The sequence below is a fragment of the Anomalospiza imberbis genome, chromosome 9 (assembly GCF_031753505.1).
Source record: "Anomalospiza imberbis isolate Cuckoo-Finch-1a 21T00152 chromosome 9, ASM3175350v1, whole genome shotgun sequence".
NCBI classification, from domain to species: Eukaryota; Metazoa; Chordata; class Aves; order Passeriformes; family Viduidae; genus Anomalospiza; species Anomalospiza imberbis.
Window position 1 is genome coordinate 25,987,714 of NC_089689.1, and position 17,195 is coordinate 26,004,908.

Here is a 17,195-nt window from a genome sequence, read left to right on the forward strand (position 1 = left end):
CACAGCCCACACCATCACCGTGCTGTCATGGCACTCGTGGCCCAGGGGTGCCAGTGGTAGCAGTGGTACTTGCTGGCTTTAGCAGTGGCTCAGGCCTCTTGCAGAGTGCTTCACTACTCTGAGATGATGGCCTTGAAATGTCAGTGGGCTGATAAGTAGAGTGCAGGTAAACCATGTCTACTAGGAATGCTGGCCCCGTATCCTTGCCCAAGACAAGGTGCCAGAGTTGCCCCTGAAGCACATTTGTCTGGCTCAACCTTCAAACTTGTCTTGAAGATCATGATCCAGCCTGGCTACGTGCAGCCACTTCCATTGCCTGACTATCCTTCTAGATAAAAGTAGTTGTTAAGTTCTTTTGGGATCTGTGCTGAGGTAGGTACTTTGTTCTGCTTCTTCATCCTTGTTCCCTGTGAATGTGAAGATTGATCAATGTCCTCTTCTGGACAATCTTATCTATGTAAAAAGCTTCTGTGGTGACCTGTTCAGCTCTGGTTTTAGACTAAATGGACTCAATTTCTTCAGCCTTTCCATGCAAGACATTTCCAAGAGTCATCTAAACTCTCTCATTTGTCTTTTTCAATATAATATCCACATCAGCAGAGTTTTTAATCTAAGAGTACATTAATACCATTTCAAAATATATAATCACTTCCTTTGCTTTTTTTATATATCTGTATTAGTGTACCCCTGGAGACCATTTGCCTTTTTAGCAAAGTTGCCCCCACAGAAGCCTCAAGAGCGTTGTGTTACTTACAGTGCCCAGTCGACGGCAATAATCAACGTGATGTCGTCTGTTGGGAGCCCCACGGAGGTGAGAACAATGACCATTGTCACCAGGCCAGCTTGTGGGATGCCTGCAGCACCTATGCTGGCAGCTGTTGCTGTGATACTTTAACAAGGAAAGAAAGGAATAAGCTTTACTTTCTGGAAGAAACCACACCGTGTTTCTAAACCATGCTCTTACACAAGCCATGCATGGAAGTGCCAGTGTTTTGTGGACAGAATCCAGGTGAGACAGCAAGAACAGGCCAAACTGTCTGCCCAGGGCTAAATTCTCACCCTCAGCCTTTGCAGCCTTGGCACCCATGGGGCAGTTCTGTTCTCTCCCTGTGTCAAAGGCGCAGAGCAGAGGAGCCAGCCAGGCTGTGGGCTGAGTTCTGCCAGCTTCTCGTGGGTGATGGCACACCCAGAGCTGTGTGACAGGAGTCTGCCAGCCCCACTCATGGTTGTTGTCCTTGGCAGCTGAGCTCTCAGCAGACACTTCTGGGTCACCATGGCAAATCCGTGGCTGGCCCTGCCTGGGGCCTTTACTGTCAATCCGTTTCAAGGGTTAGGCCAAGGGTAAAGAGGCTGGGCCGGGGTGAAGCCCTTGCGCAGCACATGGCTTTGCATACTTGGATCTAAATGTGAAGCAAGCCTGAATGTGACTGTACATGTTCAGTTTCTGAAAAGTATTTTTACTTGACCTTCATACCATTTTTTTCAGCCAGGCAAGTAGAAATGAGTGGGAGACTAGGGCAAGAGTAGACCTGGCAGGTTTAACATTTTTTTCATAATGTTATTTTTAAGGGAGGGATTTAATTTCTTTTTCCAGGAGCAAAAGTGACTGGATGTATTAATTTCCCCGAACTAGTGACTTCCAAGAGCTAGGCCATCCAGCAGAAAGACAAAGAACAAATGTTGACAGTTGTAAAAGGATGACAGAAAGCATTTACACTGATAATCCTCTGCATTCATCAGTCAAGAATGTCAGAGCTTTTGGAAAGCAGTTAAGTCTCATTAACCTACTATGGAAAATGAGGCTAAGTGTATTCACCCATATGGAAACTGAAACACAGGGCTATCCAGTCCGTTTCTTACAGCTGTACAGCGTACCAGTACAGTATTTCTACCTAGAACCCTTTTTTTTTTTTTAATAAAAAAATACATTAGCATGTGGGTGTGATAGGGAAGGGGAAAGACCTAAAATCAAATTTTGCAAAAGTTAATTTGTGTAGCATCCTAATAACATTGTAATAGAGCACAGATAGGAAGGAGCAGAAGTTGAGTAAGAGATAACTATAATGAACATTAAAAGCCTTTCCAGTTAGTGCTATGAACTGTCTGTCTGATCAGGACTGCTTCTGCCTCTTACATCAGGCCACAGAGTCTCAGGACTTACTTGGGAGTAAAACCAGGAATGCTTAACTAAGACTTACAAGAAAGTTCATCTGCTATTCCATTCCATCTTTTACTTAATGTAGATGTTTCTTTCTGTAAGATGATCAGTTGATGGAAATCTTTACTCTCTTTCTCTGCTACGTCAGTGTTTACATTGATAGAAACTGTTAACCTGGATTTTACAAACTATGAGCAAAGTAGACTGATTATTTGTCTAATAATTTTCCCCTCTGGGAAAAATATCCTGGCATTCAGGATTATTTGAATTTTAAATCTCCAGGTCCTAAAGTATCAAGATCTAGGTACTGAGTCCACCATGATTTCCTGTTTAGCGTCCTCATTTGTGCATCTTTTTTATTTTTCTTCTCTTCTTGGATTTTTCCCAATCTTTACTTGTATTTTAAGTCTACTGTTTTACTTCTGTCTGGTCCTTATGTCCTAGCACTTAATGTGGGGGGTAAAAGAGATAAAAGGAGGTTCTGCTAAGAAAAGATTAGAACTTACATTCTTTGCATTTGCCATCACCCTTCTTCTCCTTAATTTTTAAAATTACTGTTCTTTACTTCAAAGTGTGTGTAATACCTGCTCATGCTCTGCCATCTTTTAGCATCACATGCTAAAAAAAAAATCTCAAAATTCCAAATCAGAAAAGACTAAATTTTAGCACAGGCTCATTCCAACAGTTTTCAAATAGAGTGTAAGCCTGAAGCAAGAGCTCATATGGGCACAATTTATTTCTTCTTTTTGTAGTCTAACTGGGTCTTGCCAAAAGCCCATTAGCAAATCTCAGCTGTCATCTGGGGTTGGTTTCAGCACTCTCCTCTTCTTGTCATGAAGATTTTCAGGTCCAGCAGAGGATGGGCAAGGCCCAGCAGTGTAAATGGGGCAGTGGTGAGGTCAGCGGGTGGGTAGTTAAGCAAATCTCAAATATATTGCACAAAGCTCTGACTATGAGGAATGTTTTTATAATCATTTGTTCCCTGCTGGAAACCTGCAGGTTTCAGTCCCTGAGGAATTCTTTGGCAGTCACTGGAGTTATTCTGGCAGTAATTGTTCAGCTGGATCTTCCAGTCTTTTGGATCCATTACAGACCTTTCAAGGATGGAGTACACAGCTATAACACTCTCTACCCACTGAGAGCATGATTGTTTATGAAGCTTTCTGCTTTAACAAGCAGCAGAGAAGGCAATTAAAAAGCATCTTAGTGACCTGACATCTTTGTGAAAACCTGCCCTGATGGTAGCATCTGTCCTCCTTCTCTCTTCCTCTAATCCTGCAACAGCTTCCCAGCACACACTATTCCCTGTCATTTGATATAATACTTCCAGTTTTGCAACTTTTTAACCTTCTCCTTTCACTTGAAGACACAAATCAGACTTCAAGTTGAAAACAGTTGTGAAGTTTAAAATAGTGTTTTCAACACCAATAACAATAAAATGTTCCAATGCTAGAATTGATCAGTGGGTTGCCTAAAAGCAAAAATTAGACAGTTATCTTCAAACAGAAGCACATTTCCTGGTGTCCACATGCATCTATTAAACAGGACCACTACAATTTATCTTTGAGCTGTGACTGATCTCTTACTTGGAAACAGCCCTTCTATGAGGATGCATCTTTGATAACAGCAAAGATGAGTTTCATTCTTGCTACATACAAGAGTAGTGCCTCAGACTCAACAAAATGATGGCCCTGATGGGTCCCTTCCAACCCAGCTGATTCCATGATTCTATGCAGAGTCTAGCAAGCCCCAGCATGTGGAACTGTGGTTTGTACCTTATGGTAATGATCTGCCCAAAGTCCAGCTCGTAGTTGTTGACTTGGGCGATGAAGATGGCGGCCACGGCCTCGTACAGCGCTGTCCCGTCCATGTTGATGGTGGCTCCCACGGGCAGCACGAAGCGCGCGATCCTCCTGTCCACGTGGTTGTTCTCCAGCAAGCACTTGAAAGTGATAGGCAGAGTGGCTGAGCTGCACAACGGCACAGAAGCACACATTGGGTTATTTTTGTTTCTGGGGCATGAATGAATTGTAGCAAACCTTGTCCTGACAGGGGAAGTTTCACACAGCCATCCGAGCTTCTGGCTTCTTGCTCTGCACGTGACTCACTTGCCTTCATCCTTTGCTTGATGGAGGATAAAGACAGTTTCACGTATAAATGTTGGATTTAGGGCTAATTTTTCTTCCCAGAGTTAGAAATACTTTTCTCTCTTTTCCTGTTTCAGAAGCAAAGGGACAGAATTCCCACAGAGGCAGTGTTGTACAATCAAATGCAAAAAAAGGGAACAACACTCTGTGCAACTTATTCCTAAAATCTCTGAAAACTGTATTACACTCATAGTTTATAAAAATGTTTTCTTCCAAGCCTACCTCATGTATAAACAATTTTTTATTTCTGCGAAGGGTTAGACAAAGATCTTATCAACAGAAGCCTGAAAATAAAAGTTGCAGACAAAACGTCTGTGTTTAAGAATATAAAATCCCATTTTCTCCCAGGGACAGATCTGCCCCCATCCCTTGTGTGATCATATAACAACCACATAACTTCAGGTCAGATAATAATGTGTACATATGTAAATGAGATATGTGTGGAATAGAATGGAATTATATAAGAACATTTGACAGATACTCATTTTAAATTGAGTTTGATACCCTAAAAAATATTTCAGATTTTTGTCTTCATTAACTGAGACAATTAACAAAACACTATATGGTCATATATTTTCTTATTTTTAATAAGAGGCACACATTTTTAAATACTAATACACTGAAATATATTTATTTGTATATTTTATCAGCCTTTTGGTAACATTCTGCATTTTACCATGTGGTGTCGCATTCACTGATGTCATGAGTAATGAGACTTCATTCATGTGAGTGAGGGGGTATTTTTAATGGCACATCAGTTTGTATGGAAAATAAGTAACACCACAGAAAAAAATACACAAATCGCAAAATATTTTCCTTGTTATTATACCAACTTTAATACACTGCTCATTATCTGAGACTATTTTAACAGATGCAATATAGCGAACTTCTTCAGAATTACTCTTTCAAAGTTACCTCTTTAAAAAGATGGTAATAGGGGAAGTTTGGTATGGTGACACTGTGATCTTCAGTGTCCTGTTGTCCTGTGATTTACATGCCCTGAGACAGGAAGTCCAGGTGTCTTCCCCTGGTTTGGCAGTTCAGATTGCTCTGTCACCATGTGTAGTGACCCTCACTTCACAATGTGCCTCCAATACCTAAATCTTACAATTAGCTGTTCTCAACTGAAGATAACACACTGGATCTGAAAATTCTTTCTCTGTTGTTGCAAATGTCCTATAAAAGCACAGAGGGATTCCAAAAACTCTGAAATCACAACCCCAAGTTTGCAGGAACGCCTAAGCAAAATGTTTCCCTGAGTAGGAGTTGTCATTTTATATTTGTGCAAGCTGTTGTTCGAGGAAAGTAACCATGTTTGGAAAGGAAAAGTAACTTCCTGCCATGAAAACACAAAAGAAAAAAGACAATGCTATGTTTTCAGTATGATATCTCTGTTTTCTATAACTTTATGCAGTCTAACTGCTGAAGTATTTACTACAAACTGGCAGTCACTGCTTGAAAATCCAGACCTAAGTCTTTCTCTAAGTAAATATGCTGGAGAGGCAAGTAAGCAATGGAAATCTGATTACCTCCTGTAATTGGGTTATATTAAACTTTTTAATTCAGGCAGTCCCACTATTTAATCAATATTTACTTTGAAAAACAAACACAGCTAAGCATGACCCCATAATCCCCAAGCTGCTCATGAGGTGTCATTTCTCTCTTGAGCGTGCCTGTCATTTTTCACACGGTCATTTGTGAATGACTGAAATTCTCTGCCTCTTGCTTACCATAAAATGTTCATAAAAGAAGAGGCTGTGGCTCACAAATAATGCAGAACTGAAAGCCATAGGAGTAGCTGCAACTAGGAGCAGACTCAGTAGCATTTCTAGATATTCTGACTAGAGGCTTCACCAAGAAAAAAGTATTTAACTCATTGTCTCCCTTTTCTGCAGCTACTCAGTTTTGGAGTTACTTGTTTTTAAAGACAGTCTTCCCTCAGACATTTGGCTTTTCTGTAACAAAACCCTGTCTAATTTCTTTGGGTAGAAATGAGGACAAAAAGGTCATCTTACAAGTCCTTGCCACACTGCCCACATTCTGACATACCATAATATTAAACCTTAGTGTCTGCCTGTTCTGAGGGCAGAGAGCTGAGTTGTCAAATGTACAAATTTTAGCTGACTAATGTGTTAAAATTTGGTTGAGATGTCAAAAATATTGTGCAAAACAATCTCATAATACCAATGGCACAACCAGCAAAATCTGTATCTGTTTCTATGGTTGTAAACAGATTTTATGACACGGTTTTTGCAAGAATTCAACTTTTAAACTTGTCCACTATCTCACAGTTAGGTGTGTCTTTCATTTGAATTTTATGCTGCCTGAAGTAAAATTTCTAAGGCACATAACAACACATTGGATTTGTTGTTTGTTAAATATTACAATAATAAAGAAAATTGTCAGAATGTAAATGCAGCGATGATGAAAAACATGCAATATATTGAAAGGAAACAAATTTCCAGATTCTTGTACTTTCTTAGACAACTACTACATTGTCTCACTCAAACTTATGACACTGCATCTTAGAGTTAGTAGGATGTGTGTCCTACTTACTCCTGCTGAAAGACTTTCCAGAACTCTCTGCTCACATGAGAAATTGAATTTCTGATCTAGAGGTAGTCTTCTCAATTTACACTAAATTTGTTTTTATGTGCTTTCTCTATTTCTCTTTGCACAGTCAGTTGTTTCAGCACATGATATTAAAAATCAGCTTTGTCCTCCCTCGGCCTGGATTGACCCAATCAGTCTTTTTTAACCTCCCACTTAGAAGATTGCTACTTTACATCCCTGGTTACCCTTTCAGCACCTGTTCCATAGAAGTGAACTTTCCCTGAATACAGCTGACAAAAGTCGTGTGGAACATCCTAGAAGAGGTTGTCCAATGATGTTCCATTTTTACTCATATCATCTGGCACACACCAGAAAAGTACGTCTTATTTAAGGCTTTGGCTACTGGTGTCTCTCAGGAGGCAATGGGGAAAAAAAAAGGTCCTGCTGGACTTTTGGAGTAATATTAATATATAATTTCAGTATTATAAAAGACATTATCAAATAATTTGTCTAGTTTGTTTTTCTCATTAAACTAGGTGAAGTTTGTTTTCTTGAAAGCTACTTTTATCTAGTGTTAAACAGTGGAGCAGTAACATTAAAGCCTGACATTTAATATTTCTTAAGAGAAAAAAAAATACTCTAAAGCACTGATCTTAATCTGTTAAGTCTTTTAGAAACTGACCCAAAGCTTTCAGCTGAGAGGTATCTTCTGCCAGCATTAACTCTAACAATTAAAAATACAATTCAGAGTCTTATCTCAATTTTGGGATAAAATGCTGCAGCTGCAGAGACTGGGCATAAGCTAATGCTGGCCCAGGCCAAGCTCTTACTAGTGAGAGCCACAAAGACAGCCAGTCACTGTGGAAGAACAGCTGTTTAGCCTGCTCTGTTTATCTTATCATTCAAATGCATTTTGATACTTGCGCCAAAAAATCAGCAAACTGATCTCATCTCCCCTTTCTAAATCTGCCTTTAATTTACACTGTGCAATAGCCAAGATCTTAGTGTTTCATAAGCAGCGAAACCCTTGAAAAACTCAGGGTTTATAATTTGTCTTCAGAGAAGATGAAAATAGCTTCTTTTGATGGGATGTACCACTGAAAAAAATGCTGTTTTAATTCATTAATGATATGGAAAGATGACCTAGAAAAACAAAATTCCCTCTTGCCATTGGAATCAGGAAAGCTAAGATCAAGAAGAATTTTGCCTGCTGGCCAAATTCTGCTTTTTCAGTGTGATAATAGGTGACAAGATCAGGGACAGTGTGAGGGGAAGAAAAGAGTCAGAAATCCCCAAATGTGCAGCCTGGACACCCCAGAGCAGGGTGGGCAGGGGCAGCCTGTGCTGTGCACCTCCAGTGGTGCAGGAAAGAGGAGCTGTGCACATTCGTGTCCTAAAGGATGCACCAGAGGAAAAAGACATGCTTTTCTGCCCCTGCCTCTCCACTGATATTGGTGCAAAGCAAAATATGCCGTGGTTGGGGTTTCTGGAGAAGCATAAGGGGACTGAGAATGGGGTGCAGAACCTTTCAGTAAGGGGAAATGAGCAGAAATAATGTTGAGATTCAGTAAAATCCTTGCCAGCAGATGGCTGCTTAGTGGCTTTCAGGTTCTCCTGTGTTACATTCTTGGGCTTTGTAAATGGTATTGTTTTGCTTCTTGTAGTTTGATCTTTAGCTGTAAAAACAAGCTTTCCCCAGGTGCAGAGTATCTGCAGTGGTTATCAGCACACTTACTCGTGGTTTTCTATCTTTAGATGTAGACCTGAACCAACACAGAAACATCTCCAAAAAACACATCAGTATTTTAAAAATTAGCTCTTTGTTCTCCTCTAGGATGATCTGAAAATCCAATACCCACATGACATGTGTTATATAATGCCCCTGTGGCAAGTCTTATTTAACCAAATACAGATGTGTTGACTGTCAGGAGAGGCAGCTCTCCTGTCCAGCCCCAGTTATTTGTGCATGTTCTTTTGGCAACAGCTCAGTTATGTGCAGTATCCATTCCTTTCAGTGTAATGAAGGTGAAAAGTTCAGCTATCTCTAGAAAAGACACTGTGATTTGAGCAGAAAAACACTGGAAACCATGTTAGGCCTGTGTTGGATTTGCAAAATATATACACTGTTAAGGAGGGACAAACAGCTAAATCCAAAAATGTCCAAAGCCCAAATCCATATATTCAGTGCCTTTCCTTAGGACTCACCTTAAATTTGGTGATACTTTAGCTTCTGCCAATAAAGATACTAAATTTGGTAGCAAGTCCTGCTGGTGGTTCTGGTGCAGACTGATCTGCCAGCTGGTGCCAGAGCTCTGTTCCCAAATACACCCTCTCTGGGCCTGTAAGTAATTATTCCTTGCACAGCTGAAGGGAGAATGTGCTGTCTCAAAGCACTTGATATCCCCAGAGGCAGGGTCTTATCTGGGAGTCAGAGCCCAGGAGAGTCAAAGCACAGGTTTAAGAGAAAGATGAATTCCATGTGTATTCCCCACTGTCAGAGGGCACTCTCACATCAGCTTGTAAGGGCTAAGGAAATGGGGCTGAAAAAAAACTGAAGTAAGAATTGGTTTCCCTTAAAGAGGCTCAGCAGAGACAGAAACCTCTCTCTCATCAGTTTCCAGATCAGTAAAGGACTCCTAAATTGGTGATAAAACCAAAAGGGAATGTTGATGCATAATATAGAAAATCAAGAAAAGTAATGGTTTTGAAATGGTGGAATACCTGCTGATCTTGTAAGTCTTTATTAAACCTCCCTTGTTAAAGGCATCTATACTCATAAAAAAGTTGGATTTTTTTTTTAAAGAATAGAAATACTCAGATTTTTAGTAAAAGCTATCTCTTTCTAGGAAAAAAAAAAGAGAATGAAAGGAATGGTACAGATTAAAAAACTGAGTTGTCAGCAATAGAGTTTTTGGAAAGGGAATTCCCTGGAGAAGCAGGGAAGGTAGTCAAGTGTGTCAAATGTGAGCCTGATGAGCCTTTTCCAACATTAACGTCTTTAAGTGCAAAATTCTCATCTGACATGAATCTGGGGATGTGGTGACATCTCAAGCTGCAAACTTATGTTCTAATAAAAAAGCTTTCCTTAAGTGTATTTAGAGTTTAAGCACCACTCACCATGTAATTTTTCTTGATTGTGTGTTTCTCAGCATGCTGCTCTTTATCGGTCATTTTGGAGCAAACTATTATATAATAAAACACCTTGTAAAATGTCACAGTGGAAATCCAGTACCTTCTGCACTGAAATAATTCTCTCTTCCCCTTTCTTTTAATATGTGGCTTCACAGATTAAATCTGTGAATCAGACTGTCTAATCTGTAGACATTCCTTCAGCCACAGATGCCATGAAACTGTGCTGTCATATTGGCTACACAGAAATGTTATTTTAATTGTCATTTCTGTATCTGCTCCATGCAGGGCAATTCCAGCCCTTTCAAGCACATTTCATTCACCATTTTATCCATGTTGGGAGTCATTTTCATAGCCTGTTCACAAGCTGGTTCCCATTTTCACTGTACCTTTGTTCAGCTATGGTTAAAACTCATTGTACATCTTCTCTAAAAAGGGTGCAAAAGATACTATTCCTTGAGCAGAACACTTAAATACTTTCCCAGTGCTGGACAATAGCTTGCAACCACAGTCTTTTGTTAATGTACCAAGAGACAAAGACTAACATGAGTGGAAAGGATAAAATGTTTCCACATGACTGAAATAGGTTCCCCACTAATACCAAAAATGAAGTCTGAACAAACTGCATGTCCCTCATATACATTAACTTTGTAGAAGCACAATACTTTTTATATGGAAAAAGAACTTGTTTTCTTTCTAGTCCTCTATGAAAAAAATGGTTTTATCCAATATTTTTAAGCCAAAGGAAAACAATATGACAAATATTATTGTCCAGTGGCTCCCACATAACTTCCAAATGTTGAGACACACATTTTTTAAATTTATACCAGTGAATTGGACAGAGACCATTGTTCAGATACAGATATATCTGCTCCACTACAGCAATAGTGTGCTTTTCCCAAGAGATAGCTGGAGTAAGACTCTAGCAAGTATTTTGTTGGATCTGTCTAGAAACTCTCTGATACCTGGAGGATGTGGCCAGAGCAATGAGCAAGGCTTGAAGGATCCCTCTGATGAAGACAATGGGATTCTTCTTGGTGATGAAGAAGTACATCATTGGCAGGATGAAGAGCCCGTGCACCACCAGGCCGCACACCACCGTAATGGCATAGAAACCCAGCTTCTTGCCAATGGCGGAGGGGTCATCCATTTCTAAGATTTTGCCAGCTATTAGGAACACAATTCCAAATGGAAAATACCTGAGCAAAAAGAAAGACATTACTAGGAGACAGCTCCCTTCCATCACACAGTGAGAGCTGCAGCTCCTTCCAGTGGCAGTGCAGTACCTGCCCTGTCCGGGTTTGGCTGTTGTGTCTCCACACCAGAGCAGGATGCCCAGAGCACTGAGCTGGACAGTTTTGTCTGTGGGGTCCCCCTCAGCGCAGCCGAGGTTATGGTGCTGGCAAGGAACGACTAAAATGTTTTGGTTCCAAAGGCAGCTCTGACTTTTTAGCTTCAGGCAGGTAAATTACTGGGAAGAGGGGGAATGAATCCTGAGCTGCTCTCATGTGTTTGTGTTCATGTAGCTGTTCATGGATTTTTGTTGGAAGCTCTTAAGTAAACGTTTATGTTGCCTTTGCAAGACAGAGGAGAAACACCAACATGCATTAGACATGCTCTTGGACTGCCTGGGGGTTTGATTTGGGGCAGATAAATAGGCAGAAGAATTGTTAGTTTCTGAATCTGCTCTGGACAGTTTATCAAAACTGTTGTGCTTCTGTGCGCAGCTGCGTACAAAATCATGGATGCAAAAAACATTAAATTATAAAAAAAAAACAACTGGGAGCATCCAGCCATCTTCCACTTGCAGCTGTGCCATCTCCAGAGACTTGACAATAGTTCCTCATTTTTCCAGAAATAAACGACCTCCTTTGACATATCCACCCAAGCAATTCCCTGACCCAGCTCAGTCACATTGGACCACGTAGCTGGAAAGAGAGGCTGTGTGCTGAGTGCTGGTTCCCTGTCCCACGTCAGGCAGAGCCACAGTGGGGGACATCCTGAAGTGGGGAGAAGGTGCTAAGCTGATAGCGCTTGTTGTTGGCAGCCACGTGCTGTTCCTCTGGTCTTTGGGTCAGGTGTGTTGGCAGGTCTGGCTGGGTCTGCAGCAGTGCTGGAAGGGATGGAGGTACCAGCTAGAGCATCCCATCATGCTTCTCCCTTGTGTGGCCTGGGTGGCTATGATCCCCCTTGGCTCGCCCAGGGCTTGGCAGCGCCCTTGGGGCATACAGCACACCCCACCCAGCTATACCATGTTCTGTTATTTGGGAGTAACATAGAGGGTGCCCTGTCAAAAGGATGGTACAGACCAGGAACAGATGTATGTGCATCCTCAAATGCTGAGGCCCTGCAAAATGAATAGTTATTCATCCTCATTTATTTCCCTAGAAAATAAATGTGTGAGATTTCTGTGCATTTTCTTCTCTTGAAATGTTCTTATTCTTTAAAAAAAATACTGATTTTCTTAGTAAAACAGTTACTTACCAAACAGCAACTGCCACTATCTTCATGACAGATTCGTTCAAACACTGGCAAAAGCTGACCAAAGGGACGCCGCTGTTCCCCATTCTTCCCAACATTATACCTGCAATCAAAGCATTCGGGTTCAGTTTCTGAGGTGTCTTCACACACAGCCCCAGTGCTTTCCCTTCCTGCTGAAACTCAAAGCCCTCTGGTAGCAAGGCTGTGTCCTGAACCATCAGTCAGGATGGGATTTACCTGCTCCGAGTGATCTGTGGGACACAACCTGAGAAACATTTTCTGTTGAAGGAATCTGTCTCAGCCAGGCTGTACCAACGAGGTCTTGGGAGGAAAAGCCAGGTTTTGAGGTTTGCTCTGGTTATGGGGAGTTAGTAATGGAGTCTCTGTCATATTTTTAGTAGTTTTCTGTCTACATGATAATAATTAACCTTAATAGTCAGTCAAGCTTTGCAGTTTTGGGGGAGGTAAGGAAGTGCAGATTCATGGGGAGAAAGGCCAAATTGCTATAAAGACTAACTAGTAAAGAAGAAAGTAAATAAAACCCATGTATGTGCCCTCATTGCTCAGAAAAGAACTAAATACAGCTCTGGGATGTATCATCTAACCATATATTCTCCAGACACTGTTAGTTTCCATTAATGCATATAAATAGACATAATTTTCCTATAGCTATTCTCCCTGCAAGGATTTTAAGTGATCGAGTCAATTGCTCAAGGAAACACTTCAAAAACTGGCTGCACCAAGGGAGTTTGCCTTTGAGGGGAGCTGCCTGGGGAGGCAGGGGCTGGCAGTGGGGTGTGTGCTGCTGCTTGCTCTGGATGTGCACGGCAAGCTCCTGCCTTGCCTTGAGCAGGAGCCCGGCTCTGGCCCTTGGAGCCCGCAGCTCCGAGCCACGTCTCAGGCAGTGCTGCTTCCAGGGCCATCCCCTGCTGAGGCAGGCAGGGAGGCTTTCAGCTGCCTTATCCAGGGATTTCACAATAGCAGCGCTCTCAAGATGGGAGTTTGTAAGCCTGTTAGAATTCATCTAAGCCATAACCTTTAGGTCAGAAGACAGCACTCTTTCATTAAGCTGTTCCAGTGCTTCCATTTTGGAGGCAGGGAGGTGGTGCAATAGGCTTGGCCACATCCTTTGTTCAAAACAAAAGCCTGAAATAGTCCCTGGTGATGACAGTTGTTGAGGGTTTGGTGTCTCAGGTTTGTTCATGGCTGGTACAGCCAGAGGTGACCCAGCAGCCATGCTGTGGGTGACAGTCCTGGTGCTGTTTTGTGTCCATCAGCCAGGAAGAAGCCAGGTCTCAGCTTCTGCCTGCTGAGCCCTGGGCCAGCAAGACTGAGGGGCTTGGTAAAAGTCATACATTCAGTTCTGGCCAGACAATGAATGATCTTCTGTTCTCAGAAGCAGAAAATTGCCCTTGGTCCTACTAAGTAGATGTAATTCATTCATTCATATCCAGTAGGTTTTGACTGGAATAGTGTTTGTGGTGATGTTGTACTTTGGAAATGGACTATAAAATACTACAAACTGGGAGACAGCCAGTTTCCAGCAGGGTTGTACAGGGAATACCACCCACTGGAGAAGCTAAAAAAGCAGAGACAAATCCACTAATTCGGGGTTTGAATCTTGACCCCTTGTGCTGGTATGAACCACAATATAATAAATACAGTCAAAGATGTTTTATGGAAGTACCTTTGCTGATCAGATTAACTTCCAAGAATAAATTTACATAAGGAAAATTTGATCGGCATTTTCTTATAAAAGTCACCAGAACTTTATGATTAACTAGGAAATGTTTGTTTAAATTTCTTCTTTCAAATCCACAAACATAATATAACACACATGGCACCAATGAGTTCCTCCAGCAAGTTAAACTAAATAAATAAGCCAGACAGAAGCTCTTACTCTGGCAAGCTAGTAGGTGGTATATAACAATCTTCATTGCAGGATACCAAAAATAAAATCAAAACGTTTCAATCAAAAAAGGAATATCCACAGATTTAAAATTCATAAAACAATATGTGTTGGCATATAGGTCGAGGGCCCATGGGTCTGATCTGGTGGTAATTCCTATCTCATCTGAACACACTGTACGAGGTTGTCTTACAGTCAGAAAAAGATGGGTCATAAATAAAAATAAAAGATTGTAAGTGAATGCACAGAAAACTCAACTCGGTGGAACAAAAGTCATCAAGGATTTTGCAAATTTATCTTTGAAAGGGTGAGGGTACAGCTCTGTAACAGTCTTGCCTTTTTCCCCAAAAACTTAAGATAGAAACAGTTTAAAAAGCTGAGTCAAGAAACCAAGCAACCCCACCCCAATCCTTTTCTCTTAAATGGACACTTGGATTATTACAAACCAGACATGTCTGAAACCTACCCATCGTGGCAGAGAATATCACAATCCCAAGTACATTCATGCCATCACTGGCGCCTGGCTCTGATTTGTAAATCACTTCAGGAGGTGGGGTGATATCCAAGGCAAAGTTCTGGACATTGGAGCCGTTCTCGTCCTGGACTCCGTAGACGATGATGCGACGAGCGGTGCTCTCGGATGCCGCTTTGTTCGATTTAATGATGGGAATACTCCTGGTGCGATACTGAAAGAAAAAAAAGCAGGTTTTATTACAATATCCCAACAGGAATTAATAGTTTAATGAGACCTCCTAAGTGCTCTGTTTCAACAATGCTGCATGTTGAAGGGACTGGCATGAAAAGGAGAATGAACACTCCCGTCTCTATCTGATAAAATCTGTAAAAACAGTTGAATTTTTGGAAAAACATAACAAAACCAGAATTTCCTATAATCAGACCCTGGTGCAGCAAACACATTGCCTCCTGACCAAGCTACCTTCCTGTAAGACATAACTAGGAATGACTTCCTAGAGGTTCTAAGTGCCCCTCTCTTTGTGAGGTTCCCATGAAATATTCCCCCAGGTGAAATAAATACAGCCATGCCTCTTGCTCCCTCAGAACTTTTAGATGAGCTTTTCTTGCCAAATCCCAACCTGAGTAATTAGATTCTTCTCCAATACATTACTTTGTTGCTTTAATTGAACATGATATTCTGTTCTTCCTTTGTGTGATGTCGCAGGGTGCTCTTAAATAAATTCCAGCTCTCCTCAGGTGGACATGGAGCTGACATAGGAGTGCATATCTATTCTCCAGTCATACTAGAGAGCACTTTATCCCTGTTTTGCCTTCAGATACCATGGCTGCTGAGGCTAATGGAATGGGACTCATTAATTCCTAAATGCTGATGGTACTAACAGTGTCAGCAGTGGTATGCCATGGCTATATCTGGGTTGTGTTTTACAAAGGTACGTGTTTCATGTAATACTGGCTCATGTCTTTCATCAGTAAAAGGAATATAGCCACTTACCTGCTTGAATGTGGCCTCAACAAGATTGGCTGGAAACATGTTCCTAAAAATGAACAAATAGAAGAATAATTTCTGTGCAACTGAAACCAACTTCTTTTTACTGTGTGTTGGATCTGCCATGATAAATCAGTTCTTTGCCCTCCTGGAGAGAGCAAGGGCTGAGCACAGCTCAACAGAGACACAGCTCCTCGGAACTGAAGTTTTGGGACTTGCTTCCAAACACCTGGGGTGAGACCCACGAGCTCTGGCTGCAGATTCTGGCTCTGACACAGTCTCTGTGTTTTAACTGGGGTGACATAATTGCTATGATTCCCTTCCCCATCTGCTGACTGGGGGGGGGTGAATATTCTTTTATTCCATATTTTGCCTTTTCTGCTTAGATAATGAGCTGTTCAGGACAGTCAAGGAGGTATTCCTGAGACCCCTGGGTGCTGTAATCTACTATGGCACTTCTAAGTACTCCTGTGCTAATTCATAAACTCTAGTACCCCAATATATTTTCATCACTAAAATTGCAGGTGATGTAGACTTTGCAGTGGTTTGGTCAAGAATGGTTTGCTTTTCAAAAAAAGGATCTCATTCCTGATTAAAAGAGTTGAGATTAGAGCTGTACACTGCTAAATTTTATTTAGATACAGTTCTGAGGCTTCAGAATAAGAACCTGAATGAGGTCAACATCTTCATCTTTGCTGAGCTACAGAGGAAGGCAGTGACCCCACACTGAGATTGCAGGGAGACCAATAGATTTTTAATTCCAAAAGGAACCCTTTTTGTCACCTTTTCTGACTTTCTGTGTATCTCACTCTGTAACATTTCACACAGCTATATATGGAGCTAATTTGTAATTTCAGTTTGAGCTGGAAAGACAGAAAGACATTCAGTCCTTATTTGAAACGGAGAGCACACCCTCTGCAGGCTTCAAAGAGGAATCATAGTATAACTGGGAAAAACCAGCTAAAAAGTCATACATTTCCATGCAGCATTTGGGAACCAAGATTTCTGTGATGATTCTAATAGGATCATTTTCAGGTCTGATTTATTTCCAACTCTAAGCTTCTGAACCTTGGGGCAGAAGACAGTGACAGTCTATGACCCAATTGTCTTTCATATACCTGAATTTATGCAAGGAGAAATTCCTGACTTCTCCAACAAAATGACTTTTAATTCAAAGTCCTGCTTAAACCCCAAGACAGGTTAACCCTCAAAGATATGTGAAAAGCCTATTCTCAGTTTTGAAGAGAATTGCTGTGTGCATGGACAGTTAAATGCATGCTGAACCAGGGAAATTTTCCAGAGCTGCTTTCCTCTCTGCAGAAGCAGCAGCAGCAGCACATACTTGTTGCTAACGGA

At 41.3% G+C, this 17,195-nt stretch overlaps 2 protein-coding genes across 2 annotated transcripts in view; one reads left to right on the forward strand and one right to left on the reverse strand.

The window, feature by feature from the left end:
- Nucleotides 1-17,195, forward strand: part of CPT2 (carnitine palmitoyltransferase 2) — a 65,832-nt gene that overhangs the window by 15,590 nt on the left and 33,047 nt on the right. The gene's annotated exons all lie outside the window — the stretch shown is intronic.
- Nucleotides 1-17,195, reverse strand: part of SLC1A7 (solute carrier family 1 member 7) — a 48,554-nt gene that overhangs the window by 6,873 nt on the left and 24,486 nt on the right. Inside the window, exons 4-9 of the mRNA XM_068198788.1 lie at nt 15,846-15,888; nt 14,844-15,063; nt 12,472-12,571; nt 10,953-11,186; nt 3,934-4,128; nt 755-889 (exon numbers count right to left, since the gene is read on the reverse strand). Coding sequence (XP_068054889.1) covers nt 755-889; nt 3,934-4,128; nt 10,953-11,186; nt 12,472-12,571; nt 14,844-15,063; nt 15,846-15,888 — 927 coding nt within the window. The remainder of the gene's footprint in view (nt 1-754; nt 890-3,933; nt 4,129-10,952; nt 11,187-12,471; nt 12,572-14,843; nt 15,064-15,845; nt 15,889-17,195) is intronic.